At 42.2% G+C, this 17,017-nt stretch overlaps 1 protein-coding gene across 1 annotated transcript in view; it reads left to right on the top strand.

The window, feature by feature from the left end:
- LOC118362783 (ras-related GTP-binding protein D) overlaps positions 1-15,775 on the top strand; it is a 49,375-nt gene extending 33,600 nt beyond the window's left edge. Inside the window, exons 6-8 of the mRNA XM_035743386.2 lie at positions 3,243-3,385; positions 9,243-9,391; positions 11,424-15,775. Coding sequence (XP_035599279.1) covers positions 3,243-3,385; positions 9,243-9,391; positions 11,424-11,626 — 495 coding nt within the window. The 3' untranslated portion in view covers positions 11,627-15,775. The remainder of the gene's footprint in view (positions 1-3,242; positions 3,386-9,242; positions 9,392-11,423) is intronic.
- Positions 15,776-17,017: the final 1,242 nt, after the last annotated feature.

Below are 17,017 nucleotides of genomic sequence, written 5' to 3'. Positions count from 1 at the left end.
AATCAGAGACAATGACTAACACCTGCCTCTGATTGAGAACCATATCAGGCCCAAACACAGAAACAGACAAACAAGACATCCAACATAGAATGCCCACTCAGATCACACCCTGACCAAACAAAACATAGAACATACAAAGCAAACTATGGTCAGGGTGTGACAGACCTGGTGATAATGTATGATAATGTATTTTGACCAACCGTTTTCTGATTTTACATTTGTTCTATAATATAAAATGGCAAGGCCAAAAACAAAGCAATGCATATAAAATAACTAAACAGGTACCAATTAACTAAGAATAAAATATTTAATTTATAATAATAATTAGCAAAAACTTTACTCTACTCTACTTTATTTGCCCCCATGTGCTTTTTTTGTTGTTGTGACATTCTATTTTGAATATTCACAAATACAATGTACTGTAATTTATTGTATTCAGTTTATACATCATGTTACTGGTGATCATACTGTCACACCCTGACCATAGTTTGCTTTGTATGTTTCTATGTTTTGGTTGGTCAGTGTGTGAGCTGAGTGGGCATTCTATGTTACATGTCTAGTTTGTCTAGTTCTATGTTTGGCCTGATATGGTTCTCAATCAGAGGCAGGTGTTTGTCATTGTCTCTGATTGGGAACCATATTTAGGTAGCCTGTTTGGTGTTGGGTTTTGTGGGTGATTGTCCTTATGTCCTTGTTCTGTCGCTGTGTTACTTTGCACCAGTATTAGGCTGTTTCGGTTTTCGTGGTACGTTTATTTGTTTTTTGTATTTGATCGTGTTTACTTTATCTCATTAAACATGGATCGCAATAGCCACGCCGCATTTTGGTCTGACTCTCTTTCACATACAGAAAACCGTTACACATACAGTATAATTTACATTGACAAGTACATTATATTTTGTTACAGTAGCTGGCTATTAATACAGAATTTCTTCACATTTGAAAAATGCATTTACTTACTTGAATAGGTTCTCCCAATAATGGGCCATCTATATATTATATTTTTATTATGGTAGCTCAATGGTAGCTGAGCATAGCCACGTGGACAGGATGAATGGAGGCAAGGAAAAAAAGTGTTTGTCACCAGAGAGGTTTAGAACATGTTGTGCTGTTTGACTTGATCAGTGTAATCAGTGTATGCCTGACATGAGCAAAGACTGGGGTGTTTTTCAGGATAAAAAGAAGCGGGATGGAGCTAAGCACAGGCAAAATCCTAGAGGGAAACCTGCTTCAGTCTGCTTTACCTCAGACTCTGGGAGTGGAATTCCCCTTTCAGCAGGACAATAACCTACAACACAAGGTCAAATCTACACTGGAGTTGCTTACCAAGAAGACTGTGAATGTTCCTGAGTGACAGTTTTGACTTACAGTACATCTGCTTGAAAATCTATGGCAAGACTTGAACATTTTATGTTTAGCCATGATAACCCAACACTTTGACAGAGCTTGAAGATTTTTGAAAAGAATAATCTTCAAATATTGCACAATCTAGGTGTGCAAAGCTCTTAGGGACTTACCCAAGAAGACTCACGGCTGTAATCACTGCCAAAGGCGAATCTAACATGTATTGACTCAGGGGTGAATGCTCAAGGTATATTCGTGTTTTATTTTTCATACATTTTAGGTATTGTGTAGATTGTTGACAAAAAAAAGACAATTGACTACATTTTAAACCCACTTTGTAAGACAATAAAAAGTGAATAAATCCAAGGGGGGCTGAATACTTATGATTGGCACTGCACAGTATGTCTGAAGATTGAAGTTACTCTATGTGCGTAAATGTACATTTACAATGCCAATTCAATTCATTTAGCAGACACTGTTATCCAGAGAGACATACAGTCAGTGCATTCAACTAAGTTAGTAAAAAATAACCACATATCAGCGTCAGTCCAAGTAGACTTCTTCAAAATAGTGGAATCAGTGCCCGGAAGAAAAACAAAACAAGTGAGTGCAAGAAAGACAAGTATGTTAGGATTAGTCCCAGAGTGATGTAGACTTGTAAAACCAGATGAGTGGACTAGCCAATCAATTGCATTAACTGGTCGTCAAAGTAGGAGGGAGAAGAGAGAATACCTGTCATTCAGTGTCAACACAGATCATACAGAAGTCACTTTACCTCATCAAACGTCAGTAATCTCTTGCTGCCCATAGATTAGTACTGTATCTAAAATACATTATCGACATATGGAAAGAAGGTTCAAAAGCCACATGGGACATATATCTTTTTTAGGATATTTTAGTTAATGGGAAGAATGTCTGAAAACCTTGGCTTTGGGACTTATTTCCAAGCTTTCAAGTGAGTGCTCTTTCATTCTCTCGCTCTCTCAATTCAATTCAATTCAAAAGGCTTTATTGGCATGGGAAACATATGTTTACATTGCCAAAGCACGTGAAATAGATAATAAACAAAAGTGAAATAAACAAGCCTCTCTATCTCTCGCTCTTTCTCTCTGCCTCTCTCCCTCTGCTTATGTAAATTGTTTCCAGTGATCTAATATTCACAGAGGAGAGGGAGACCCAGATGACTGTGTTAGTGCTATATCTTCAAAGTGTAGACTCTGTTGGAGTCCTTTTCCCACCACCGACCCCTAGTGCTCTGGAGTTCTTGGTTCCGTCCTGAATGGCACCCTATACTTTATAAACTGCACTACTTTTGAATGGGCCCTAGTCAAAAGTAGTGCACTATAATGGTAATAGGGGGCTATTTAGGACGCAATCCTTTTCATATCCCTGGTTGGTGCTCGGTGCTCTCTACTTTCTCTTCTTTGATTTACTTAACTTTGGTCCTCCCTGCCCCCCTCTGCCCCCCTGGCGAGCATACACCATGGCTCTCAACCTCACTCGTTAGTTCCTCTACAGGGCTTTTTGGTCTTGCCAAAATATATCCCTCCCTGCTGTTTTGAGTTCTTAGAAAGTAGACCATCTCCAGTTTAGTTTTTGCCCCGTCCTTGCTTTCTTTTTCCCCTGTGTGAGGTAGTCAAGTGTCAAATGTCAGAGAGAAAACACACCAGAATGATGAACTAGTAAAAAGCAGCGGGTGGCTGCTGTGTTTTACGGATCACCTGCTGGGTGGCGGCGAACTGTGGCAGTTCAACATGTAGAATCGTCAGGAAATTGATGGATGATATTCTAGCAGGAGACGATAGCGTGCCCACCTGCTGCTTCTAATCGCTCTGGTGTATTTGCTCTATTATGTGTTTTCCAAGTGTAGCATGTCATCTCTCTCCGTGTACTTTCAGAACTCGGGCATAGAGAAGGCATTTCTGTTTGACGTGGTCAGTAAGATCTACATCGCCACAGACAGCAGTCCGGTGGACATGCAGACCTACGAGCTGTGCTGCGACATGATCGATGTGGTCATAGACATCTCCTGCATCTACGGGTGAGTTGAAAGTTGCGTGGAGGTACTGTGCCGGCAAAAACCAACACATTTCTGTTGTATCCTGAGTATAATGGACCAACAAAGATGTTATTGTCTTGAGTCTCACAGTCACAATCAGACCTTCACACCAGGCAGGGCCCTTCAGTTCTAGTCCTGGGGACCCACAGGCTGTGCAGGGTTTTGTTCCAGCCCAGTTCTGGTAATAAAATTGTCATTTAGCAAATGCTTTGAGTCTGTGTGAATCCTGTTCTTCATACTCACTGTGCCTCTGTTCAATTTCACTCCAGCTGAGACACTAATTAGATCCTAATCTGAGTTCCCAGTCTGTTTTAGTAGATAGTTATTCTCTTTCTCACACACACACACACACACACACACACACACACACACACACACACACACACACACACACACACACACACACACACACACAAATGAAGAAATTATGAGTACAAGCACACCTTCATCTACGTTATTCCTCTCACGAATTGATGCATTCACAGTTGAAATTTATATTCTCTAAATCTAGCCTTTATTGATATTGGGGAAAATCAAAAAACATTTACTTTCACTTCAAAGTCGTTTAGCAGACATTCTTATCCAGAGTGACTGAAGGTTAGTGGATTAAATGAAGGCAGTTAAGACAACCACATCACAGTCATTGCAAGTAAAAAACAAACACATATTTGCACTCTGAGTTTATTTACATAGAGAGTTCATATGGTAATGTAGGTGGTGCTAAACACGGAAGGCACACAAGTGTATCCTTTTAAGTTGAGCCTTTTAAGCACGGTGTGGTGCACTCAAGAGTTCTGCTTTGCTTTGCAAACACCTCTCTTATCTTTCCACCTGGCTGCCTGTCAGGGAGCTCTATTGCATCAAAACCTGACAAACACAGCAGGTGATCATCCGTTTTATGTCTCCTCAGTCTTCACCCGAGCCCTGAACACACACACACACACACACACACACACACACACACACACACACACACACACACACACACACACACACACACACACACACACACACACACACACACACACACACACACACACACACACACCTACCTCCTGTCCTGCCCTGCCATGTCCTGGCCTCCTGTTCTGGCCATCAGGCTGATGGTAGAACCTTCCTCGTATCCATGAGAGGACGGTAGTAAACAAGCCAGCCGTGGTAAGCCATGTGGTAACGTTAGCTCCCTCTGGGTCCGTTGACCCAATATGAACCAGGTCTGATGTGCCTTCGTTGGGCTGCTGTGCCCTGGCAGGGAGGCTGCTGCTGGGGATATAGGCCGAGGCCTTACCCAGGGCACTGCAGCTGTGGGTTGGGATGGGATGGAGATATGCCACGCTGTGGTTTAGGAGGGCTGAGCTGGGGAAGGCTGTTGACTGTGTTTACGCTTCAGGGCACAACACTAGATGAGATGAGCTCTCACCGTATATAAGTCTGGGAGACTGCACAGACTTTGAGATATTTTCCAAGGGGGAACGTGTGTGTACAGTGACTTCAGAAAGTATTCACACCCCTTGACTTTTTCCACATTTTGTTGTGTTACAGCGTCAGTTATAAATTGTGTCACTTGTTTACACACAATACCCCATAATGTCAAAACAAAACAAAAAACAAATTAATTACAAATTTAAAACTGAAATGTTTTGAGTCAATAAGTATTCAACCCCTTTGTTATGGCAAGCCTAAATATGTTCAGGAGTAAACAGTTGCTTATTAACAAGTCACATAATAAGTTGCATGGACTATGTGTGCAATAATAGTGTTTAACATGATTTTTGAATGACAACCTCACATCTGTACTCCATACATCCAATTGTCTGTAAGGTCCCTTAGTCGAGCAGTGAATTTCAAACACTGATTCAACCACAAAGACCAGGGAGGTTTTCCAATGCCTGGCAAAGAAGGGGACCTATTGGTAGATGGGTAAAAATACAAACAGCAAACATTGAATATCACGTTGGATGGTGTATCAATACATCCAATCACTACAAAGATACATGTGTACTTCCTAACTCACTTGCCCGGAAGGGAAGGACACCACTCAGGGATTTCAACATGAGGCCAATGGTGACTTTAAAACAGTTACAGAGATTAATGGCTGTGATAGGAGACTGAGGATGGATCAACATTGTATACTGAACAAAAATATAAATGCAACATGCAACAATTTAATTGATTTTACTGAGTTACAGTTCATATGAGGAAATCAGTCAATTGAAATCAATTCATTAGGCCCTAATCTATGGATTTCACATGACTGGGAATACAGATATGATGCGGTTGGTCATAGATACAATAAAAAAATATAGGCCTCACAATGGGCCTCAGGATCTCATAACCGTATTTTGTTTGCATTCAAATTGCCATCGATAAAATGCTCACTAACAGAGATGTAAACAAATGTTGCACATAATATGAGAGAAATAAGCTTTTTGTGCGTGTGGAACATTTCAGGGATCTTTTATTTCAGCTCATGAAACATGGGACCAAAGTAGCGCCGGAGAGGCGGGAGACTCCGGCAGCGCTGGAGAGGAGGGAGCCCCTGTAAGGATGGACCGGAGAGACAGCCTGGTACGGGGGGCTGCCACTGGAGGGCTGGTGCGTGGAGGTGGTGACGGATAGACCGGGCCGTGCAGGCGCACTGGAGCCTCTTGAGCACCGAGCCTGCCCAACCTTACCCGGTTGAATGGTCCCGGTCGCCCTGCCAGTGCGGCGAGGTGGAATAGCCCGCACTGGGCTATGCAGGCGAACCGGGGACACCTTGCGCAAGGTTGGTGCCATGTAAGCTGGCCCAAGGAGACGCACTGAAGACCAGATGCGTAGAGCCGGCTTCATGGCACTTGGCTCGATGCCCACTCTAGCCCGGCCGTTCCGCGTAGCTGGTATGTACCGCACCGGGCTATGCACCCGCACTGGGGACACCGTGCGCTTCACAGCATAACACGGTGCCTGCCCGGTCTCTCTCGCCCCCTGGTAACCACAGGAAGTTGGCTCAGGTCTCCTACTTGACGTAGCCATACTCCCTGTGAGCCCCCCCAAAGAAATTTTTGGGGCTGACTCTCAGGCTTCCATCCACGACGCCGCGCTGCCTCCTCATACCAGCGCCTCTCCGCTTTCGCCGCCTCCAGTTCTTCTTTGGGCGGCGATATTCTCCTGGCTGAGCCCAGCGTCCTTTACCATCCAATTCGTCCTCCCATGTCCATTCTTCCAAGTAGTGCAGCCTCTCCCACTGCTGCTGCTGCTCCTGTTGCTGCTGCCTCTGTTGCTTCTCCTGCTGCTGCTTTTGACGTTGCCCGTTACCACGCCGCTTGGTCCTGTTGTGGTGGGTGATTCTGTAACGGTTTTCTGTATGGGAAAGAGAGTCGGACCAAAATGCGGCGTGTAGATTGCGATCCATGTTTATTCAACTGAAGCAACATGAATCTAAATACAAACACTACAAAACAATAAATGTAACGAAAACCGAAACAGCCTAATACTGGTGCACATACACACAGAACAAGGACATCAAGACACTAATGACAATCACCCACAAAACCCAACACCAAACAGGCTACCCAAATATGGTTCCCAATCAGAGACAATGACGAACACCTGCCTCTGATTGAGAACCATATCAGGCCAAACATAGAACTAGACAAACTAGACATGTAACATAGAATGCCCACCCAGCTCACACCCTGACCAACCAAAACATAGAAACATACAAAGCAAACTATGGTCAGGGTGTGACACCTATTCCCTATATAGTGTATATACTATGTAGGGAAAGGGGTGTTATTTGGGATGCAGAACCATGACAAAACGGCTGGGCTATTAACATTATTTAGAGGTTTCAGCAATGTTTTTTTCCCACCTCATTTAGTTAATGACGCACTCCCCTGACCAACATATTGAATGTCTGCTTCTTTTCCTAGTAATTACATTTGACATTTTTGTCATTTATCAGATGCTCTTATCCAGAGAGACTTACAGTCGGTGTATTCAACTAGTAAGGGAAAACAAACACATATCACAGTTATTGCAAGTAGGCCCTTCTTTGAAAGGGTCTTTCTTGATTGAGGTTATCCGTTTTTTATTTTCACAAATTATGACTCCATGTGAAAACGTTCATGTTTTTTGCGTTGTTTTCCTCCCCAGTGAGAAACTATTCTTGGTTTGCAGACCTTATGTCAATGCATTCCCCCCCAAAGCTCCTGAAAGCATGGGATTAGATTTGAGCTTTTATTCATTTTGATAAATACCATTTGATCCGGCACAGCTTTTTATCATATGTACTAGATGGTGTTGGCAGAGGGGACACAGGTACACATGTACATTTTAATGCATGGCGGGAATATACAGTAGATTATTTGTGTCCGTGTATTTAACTCAGGGAAAGCCAGTGTGAGGGTTTGTGCTCGGTTTAATATGGATGTTTGCCGGTGTGTGGGAGAACACATATCTGTAGAGTTATGTAAGTAGTCGCACTCAAACCATATAAAAGGAAAAACCAAGGAGGCAAGATGCAAAAATATACTTCATTTAATGTATGCTCGAAATGATAACAAAAGGTGCTAATGCAAAGTGATTTTTTTTGTTTAGCACTTTAAATTTTTTTCAACCATGGATTAAATGACGTATGTTTTTGTTTCTTGGCCTCCTTGGTTTTTCCTTTTCTTTGTTTGACGGCGAGTACCTACGTTATTCTACCTAATAGGCTATCAGCTCTGACTTATAACTGCTGCTGCCACAGTATGCCATTGACTTTCTCAGTGAATAAATCAAGATGGTTGCCTTAACTGTTCTACTTGTTTTTGATTGTTATCACTGATTATGCAGATGGTGGCTATTGTGAAGGTTTTACTGGCAATGATTTTGATATGTGGTTGCACTTATTGTTAGTTTGCCATGGATAAGATCTGTTAAATGAGCTAAACGAGTTTAGCCATACATATGTTGCCTTCATTCCTAAAAATATTTATTTAAAAACAGTGTGGGGGGGCTAGAGTACATGGCCTTATTGCTTGTTGTTTTGTTAACAAAGAGAGAGATAAGACACCCTCACTCAAATCCATCATCATCTCTCCAAACTAACAAGAATAACCCAGTTTCAGAAGTTAGAGCACTTTTAAAGAGTATCTCTTATTGTATGATTTTACATGATACTACAGTGAGTCTATGAGAATGAACAGTCCCTAAAGAGAACAGAGAAGATAACTTGGGAAAAGGAATGGGAAATAGGCTTTATTTCGAACAGAATCCCCAAATAATTTAAAGGGTATTCAACTCTGACCCTGCGAGGTCCGGAGACTGCTGGTTTTCTGTTCTACCTGTTGATTAATTGCACCCACCTGGTGTTCCAGGTCTAAGTTGCTCTCTGATTTAGAGGGAAAGAATGAAAAAAAGCAGTGGAACTGACTTCCAGTTCCAGAGTTGAATATGAGGGGTCTAATTGAATATTCATTGAATTGAGCTTCTCCTTCAGTTCCTTGGCCGACAATGTAAAAGCACAAACAAAATACATTATTAAACCAACAACAGCAGGGTTTCCTTTATCTCTGTATTCATTTTAATCTCCGTACTGGTATTCTTAAGTTTAGGATGTGCATATCACCCTCCTTTTCTTCTTTGAATTAATTTTAGCCTACATCTCGCTATCTCAACCTTTTGTTCTCTTCTCGCTCCCACCCCCTCGTTCTCATCCCTCTCTACCAGGCTAACGTGGGCCGAAACAGGTACACCCTATATCACTCACTCTTCCTTGGTTCTCATCCCTCTCTCATCCCTGGTTCTCTTCCCTCTCTCATCCCTCGCTCTCTTCCCTCTCTCATACCCTTGTTCGTATCCCTCTCTCGCCCAGGCTGACGGAGGAAGAGGCAGGTCAGCCCTATGATAAAGAGTCCATGGCCATCATCCACCTGAACAACACCACCGTCATGTACCTGAAGGAGGTCACCAAGTTCCTGGCTCTGGTCTGCTTCCTCCGAGAGGAGAGCTTTGAGAGGAAAGGTGAGAGAGTTAGGGAGGAAAGGTGAGAGAGTTAGGGAAGAGAGCTTTGAGAAGAAAGGTGAGAGTTAGGGAATAGAGAGTCTCGGGAGAAAAGGTGAGAGAGTTAGGGAGGAGAGCTTTGAGAAGAAAGGTGAGCGAGAGTCAGTCTCTATCCCAAATGGAACCCTAATTCCCCTTAAAGTGCACTGCTTTTGACCAGGGCCCAAACTGGTCCAAGAAGAACCCCTAGCCTTATAGGAGAATGTGCTGTGACTTTATAGGGATAAATTCTAACAAAGTTTTACGTTACATACCTAGTTTTTAGATGTGTCGTTGGCACTACAAAATATTTTCCAGGAAATGTCACACGTATCTCCTGTTAACACCAATGCATGATTTATTCAAAAATCGGACTTACATCAATGCATGATTTATGCCAAGGTCCGAGTTAGCAAAGCTACATGCGCATATTCAGATATCACGACGACCAGACATGACATGAATCCACAAGTGCAGTACTGAATACCTGCTGATACTAGACCACCTGCTACTCTAAACAGCATGCTTCCAAAGGCTAACGACTAACCAGGATTGAAATATTTATAATCCAACCGCTGCTAGCGTGTTGTGTGATCTGTGATGAGCACAGTGATATGTGTTAATTGACAGATGGCATAACACAATTAATATGATGACAATGTAAAGCAAAAAGCTGTATTGTCCAGAGACTAAATACAGTATCCCTTCTTACGCTCAATTAACAGATGAACACATAATAAGTCATTTATATAAATTGCAATGGAAAGCCCATTAATCCATAGACACTTCTCTCTCTCTCTCTCTCTCTCTCTCTCTCTCTCTCTCTCTCTCTCCTATCTCTTAAAGAGAAGAGTGTGGTTACCTTAGTACCGATGATCAAAGGCTCTCATCTTCCTTTTAACTTGTGAACTTGTCAATTCCTCCCGGCTTGTAAGATTGACCCTTGGCTGTCTGCGGCAGCTAAGAGATTGGACGACAGGTGACACACCACTTGTTATAATAGGCATTCATAAGAGTGTTCTCTTTGTACAGTACATGGGAAGGCATGGCACCCAAACTACGGGAACAGTCATTTTCAAGTTGTATTTATTAGACACAGCAAAGTCAGTGCAGGGTTGTGTATTTCCTGTTTTTTATTGTGTGTATTTTTATTCAACAGTATGGTCTGACTTTTTTTTTATGTGTTACATTTGAACATTTCCATCGGCATTGATAAGTCTTTCCCCCTATCATATTTGTCAGCAGAACAAAAGCATGGAAGCTTCTTACATCTGGTAAACTGTTTGTCAACGAGTCACAAAATACCCTCTTTTCCCCAATATAACAATAGGCCAACAATGATAAGGTTACATTAATTACCTCATTATTATGTAGAATGTATTCGTTAACTTTAGTGGTTTTTACAACAGGTCATATCATACAGGTGATATTATTCATGGTCGCATCATGCATTGTTTTCACCTGCGGTTTCAAGTACTTTTACCCTCCAAAACTTTGGAAGAATGGGGGTAAAAGTTGTCTTCAAGGCATGTATGAGCCCATAGCATCTGTATTCTATTCCCTTGAATTGTAAAATAATATTTCAGTCTTTATTAGCGTTTTGACACTTTCAACTCTTTAGACAAATACCACTCAACAATTGTATATTTAGCTTGTCTTCAAATTCAGTGATATAAAATAAAATCATCTCATGTAAAGAGCATTGCTTCAAACTTGCATATTTGACTATCTAAATAATTAGAGATGGCTAGGCTTTGATAATTTGACAGATACATTAAACATGTATTACCTAACTTTAAGCTAACAAGCTAATGAGACAGAAGAGATTTAAGTACATCATTTTGTGTTTCTTGCAATTGCAATTATTATCTGATTCACAATGTAGGATATTTCCGCTCATAATTGATATTGTGAGAGCGAGATGAATTTGTCATTTTAACATTCTAATTGCTATGGTAACTCTGCTCGTCCTGTCTGACTACTGATCTCATCCTATCTTGTCTTTATCCCACAGGACTAATTGACTACAACTTTCACTGTTTTAAGAATGCTATTCAGGAGGTGTTTGATGTACGAGTGAAGGTGCAGAAAAACAGAAAGCTACTCAGCCAGAGGAGGTGGAGCAAACAGGCCTCAATTGAGTCCTCAGCAGCCACCACTGAACGCCGCCCCATTGGTGGCATCACATGTCAATCAACCATCTTTAAATCAACATAAAATAAAGAGGAGGTGATATATGAAGGGCTGTATGGCCCCAAACACACTCAGGTTGTGCAACTGCTGTACAACACATTTGGCACAACGTTTGTGATACAACAGAGAGTTTTTTTAAAAACACAATAGTAAACATTTTTGTGCAAGTGCAGGTCTTCACGACTGTTCAACAATCACTAATGTTTGCATTTCAACCATACAAACCAGCAGATAGGATCTTAATTTGATCACTCTCTTTTGTTGCTGAGAACATGATAATTCACATTTCCTGTTACAGAAAGATTACTTTCCTGCTGTAGCAAACTGCCTCAAATTAAGATCTCACATCTGTATAACTTGGGCCAGAAGTTTTTGTCTAATCATACAAGACCTGACCCGGAAATATATATATAATTACCACATTTGTTACAGTTGACCTGTATGTTGAGTGTCAGCCCATAGTAGGGCATGCTGAAGTTGTATAATTTTTTTTTTACAAGTAGGGCCTGTAATGTCATCTAATATTGTCACTAATAATAGTACATGGTCATAGTCAAAGTAATATGGATGGGCCTTTTGAATACTATAGAAGTAGGATGGACACTGAAATCACCGTGGCTGCATCCCACATGGTACCCTATTCCTTTTATAGTGTGTAATGTAGTTGACTATATAGGGAATTGGACGTCATTTGAGATGCAGCCATGATCTTTATGGAAGCAGCCCACCAAAGGAACAGATTGTAAGTACAGATGTTCATAAAGCTACCAGACCAGGTTCAAATACTATTTGAAATCATTTCAATAATTTCTGTGCTTGACTTACACTATACAGTGAGGGAGTTTGCCCACTGACAAAGAAATTATCCATCTATAGTTTTAATGGTAGGTTTATTTGAACAGTGAGAGACAGAATAACAACAACAAAATCCAGAAAAATGCATGTCAAAAATGTTATAAATGGATTTGCATTTTAATGAGGGAAATAAGTATTTGACCCCTCTGCAAAACATGACTTAGTACTTGGTGGCAAAACCCTTGTTGGCAATCACAGAGGTCAGACGTTTCTTGTAGTTGGCCACCAGGTTTGCACACATCTCAGGAGGGATTTTGTCCCACTCCTCTTTGCAGATCTTCTCCAAGTCATTAAGGTTTCGAGGCTGATGTTTGGCAACTCAAACCTTCAGCTCCCTCCACAGATTTTCTATGGGATTAAGGTCTGGAGACTGGCTAGGCCACTCCAGGACCTTAATGGGCTTCTTCTTGAGCCACTCCTTTGTTGCCTTGGCCGTGTGTTTTGGGTCATTGTCATACCCATCCACGACCCATTTTCAACGCCCTGGCTGAGGGAAGGAGGTTCTCACCCAAGATTTGTACAGTACATGGCCCCATCCATCATCCCTTTGATGCGGTGAAGTTGTCCTGTCCCCTTGGCAGAAAAACACTCCCAAAGCATATTGTTTCCACCTCCATGTTTGACGGTGGGGATGGTGTTCTTGGGGTCATAGGCAGCATTCCTGCTCCTCCAAACACGGCAAGTTGAGTTGATGTCAAAGAGCTCCATTTTGGTCTCATCTGACCACAACACTTTCACCCAGTTGTCCTCTGAATCATTCAGATGCTCATTGGCAAACTTCAGAAGGGCAAACTTCAGACATGTATATCTGCTTTCTTGAGCAGGGGTACCTTGCAGGCGCTGCAGGATTTCAGTCCTTCACGACGTAGTGTGTTACCAATTGTTTTCGTGGCGACTATGGTCCCAGCTGCCTTGAGATCATTGACAAGATCATCCCGTGTAGTTCTGGGCTGATTCCTCACCGTTCCCATAATCATTGCAACTCCACAAGGTGAGATCTTGTATGGAGCCCCAGGCCGAGGGAGATTTACAGTTCTTTTGTGTTTCTTCCATAAGCGAATAATCGCACCAACTGTTGTCACCTTCTCACCAAGCTGCTTGGCGATGGTCTTGTAGCCCATTCCAGCCTTGTGTAGGTCTACAATCTTGTCCCTGACATCCTTGGAGAGCTCTTTGGTCTTGGCCATAGTGGAGAGTTTGGAATCTGATTGATTGATTGCTTGCTTCTGTGGACAGGTGTCTTTTATATAGGTAACAAACGGAGATTAGTAGCACTCCCTTTAAGAGTGTGTATATGCAAAAGTATGTGGAAACCCCTTCAAATTAGTGGATTCAGCTATTTCAGCCACACCCATTGCTGTCAGGTGTATAAAATCAAGCACACTGCCATGCGATCTCTATAGACAAACATCGGCAGTAGATTGGCCTTACTGAAGCGCACATAGACTTTCAACGTGGCACCGTCATAGGATGCCACCTTTCCAACAAGTCAGTTCATCAAATTTCTGCCCAGCTAGAGTCTATCCCGGTTAACTGTAAGTGCTGTTATTGTGAAGTGGAAACGTCTAGGAGCAACAATGGCTCAGCTGCGAAGTGGTAGGCCACACAAGTTCACAGAACAGGACCGCCGAGTGCTGAAGCGCGTAGTGCGTAAAAGTAATCCGTCCTCAGTTGCAACACTCACTGCCGAGTTCCAAACTGCCTCTGGAAGCAACATCGGCAAAAACTGTTCGTCTGGAGCTTCATGAAATGGGTTTCCATGGCCGAGCAGCCATAAACAAGCCTAAGATCACCATGCGCAATGCCAAGCGTCGGCTGTGGTGGTGTAAAACTCACCGCCATTGGACTCTGGAGCAGAGGAAACGCGTTCTCTGGAGTGATGAATCATGCTTCTGTCTGGCAGTCCGAAAGACTAATTTGGGTTTGGCGGATGGCAGGCGAACACTACCTGTCCAAATACATATTGCCAACTGTAAAGTTTGGTGGAGGAGGAATAATGGGCTGGGGCTGTTTTTCATGGTTCAGGCTCCTTAGTTCCAGAAATCTTACCGCTACAGCATGCAATTACATTCTAGACGATTATGTGCTTCCAACTTGATTACAACAGTTTGGGGAAGGCCCTTTCCTGTTTCAGTATGACAATGCCCCCATTCACAAAGCGAGGTCCATACACAAATAGTTGACAAGATCAGTGTGTAAGAAATTGACTGGCCTCCACAGAGCCCTGACCTCAACCCTATTGAACACCTTTGGGATGAATTGGAGCAAGGCATAATCACCCAACATTAGTGCCTGAGCTAACTAATGCTCTTGTGGCTGAATGGAAGCCCCCGCAGCAATGTTCCAACATCTATTGGAAAACCATCCCAGAAGAGTGGAGACTGTTATAGCAGCAAAGGGGGGACTAACTCCATATTAATGCCCATGAGTTTGGAATGAGATGTTCGACGAGCGGTTGTCCACACACTTTTGCCTGTTGCAATGGAACCAATAGAAAAGTTCAGTTGTGCAAACCCTGCCCACCTGGCACCATGCAGACTAAAGCAAACTCAAAGTATTTGAAAGATGTCAAATAGTATTTGAACTCAGGTCTGAAAGATAAAGAGAAAGAAGAGTCTCAGAATGTCAGCTAACTGAATGTCAATAACTTTGTTTTTAAAAGGTGCTTTATTACATTTTTCAGGCACAGTGCGAAGGCAAGATCAAAGATAGGAATAAGGGTTGTTCAATATAACTATGTACCCGTCCTTATAGCTATGTTTATCACCTGTAATGTTAACTGTACATCACATTTAACTGTAACACTCCCATTCAAATAGTATGACACGATAACTTTATTGTAAATGTATAGGGAAATACATTTTGTAAGGTCAGCATACAAAATACACAAATCAATACTCTATAAAACAGCAGAGTGCTATTCAAAAATGCTGTCTTGCATTATGTATGCATTATTATAGTGTATTGATTTTGTGTAGCCAATGCAAACTTCTCCTTCCATGCTTTATACAAGATAACATATGTAAATTCTAGGAACACCAAATCTAAATGTGCTAGCAATTACAATCGACAGTTTGAATCACAATTGTGGTGTCTCAAAGTTGTTTAATCACAGCATCAATACTACTATTTTAGCAATGCTAGAACGTTCTACTAACACCTTGTTGACTTTGACAAGCAATTTGCTCTTGAAGCCTGTCTGCTTTCAAAAACCAATTATTTTGACCCATACTTGTATTACTTTACTGACCCATTTAATTTATTTTAAAGTTCTATTTATTTATTTTGTTCATCAATAAAATAAGATTTGTTTACGTTGATGTATCTCATTGTCACCTTAATCACAACCCATTAGGAAAAAAATGGATGCATTCACAACATATTTCCACATCATGAGTGTGTGTGTCACGGTTTTCATGTGGTGAAGGAGAGTCGGACCAAACTGCAGCGTGTATATTGCGATCCATGTTTAATCACACAACGTAACACGAATCCAAAACACAAACTCTACAAAAACAATAAACGTAGTGAAAACCGAAACAGCCTTAACTGGTGCAACCTAACACAGACTAAGGACATCAAGACACTCAGGACAATCACCCACAATACAACCAAAGAATATGGCTGCCTAAATATGGTTCCCAATCAGAGACAACGATAAACACCTGCCTCTGATTGAGAACCACTTCAGACAGCCATAGACTCTCCTAGAACACCCTACTAAGCTACAATCCCACTAAGCTACAATCCCACTAAGCTACACACCACATACAAAAACCCATGTCACACCCTGGCCTGACCAAATACATAAAGAAAAACACAAAATACTTCGACCAGGGCGTGACAGTGTGAGTGTTTTTTTTGTTGTTGCCTGTTTTCATCTGTTAGAACAAGCATTCTGTCATCATTATGACTGCACCATTAGGTCACTAGGGCATTACGCAATTTCATGGTTGCACAGAACACACACTTGGAGCCCTATGGGAACACATACCACGCCAACCCCACAGGAGATACCTGTACACTGTGTGAGGAGGCTGTGTGTGTGTTTCTGTCTGGGTGTGTCGAGAGGTCAAACATGGATTGTGCAGCAGCTGCTCTTTGCTGGACAGCCACAGTGTGTTATCGTCTGCACTACAATGTGTTACGTAAGACAATTTGATGTTTCAAATTATAATCCTCCACGCAGCACAGGGCCAAAATCCTCCATTCGGCTCGAGCACAACCCAGCTGTGACCTCCGGATATTTCCTGTTACTTACTCACTCACGCACCACTCATTGTTACAAACATAGGAGACGAGAGAGACACACACAAACACAGCCACGTGATCGAGCCTAAATAATAAACAAGCAAATGTTAAATACCTCGGGGTTGCGTCCCAAATGGAACACTCTTCTCTAGGTCCTGGTCAAACGTAGTGCACTATAAAGGGCCCCGTCACCCGTAAGGAGCCTCAGACGTGTTCGATGATGTGGGTGGGCTGGCCTCATGCCTGTCAGTCAGTAGAGGACTGTTTGAAGAGCGGCCCTGAAGTCTCTTACATAGTTGGACAGCGATT

This window comes from Oncorhynchus keta, chromosome 29 (assembly GCF_023373465.1).
Source record: "Oncorhynchus keta strain PuntledgeMale-10-30-2019 chromosome 29, Oket_V2, whole genome shotgun sequence".
NCBI lineage: Eukaryota > Metazoa > Chordata > Actinopteri > Salmoniformes > Salmonidae > Oncorhynchus > Oncorhynchus keta.
The sequence above is the reverse complement of the archived record's forward strand: the minus strand, read 5'-3'. Positions and strand labels throughout refer to the sequence as shown.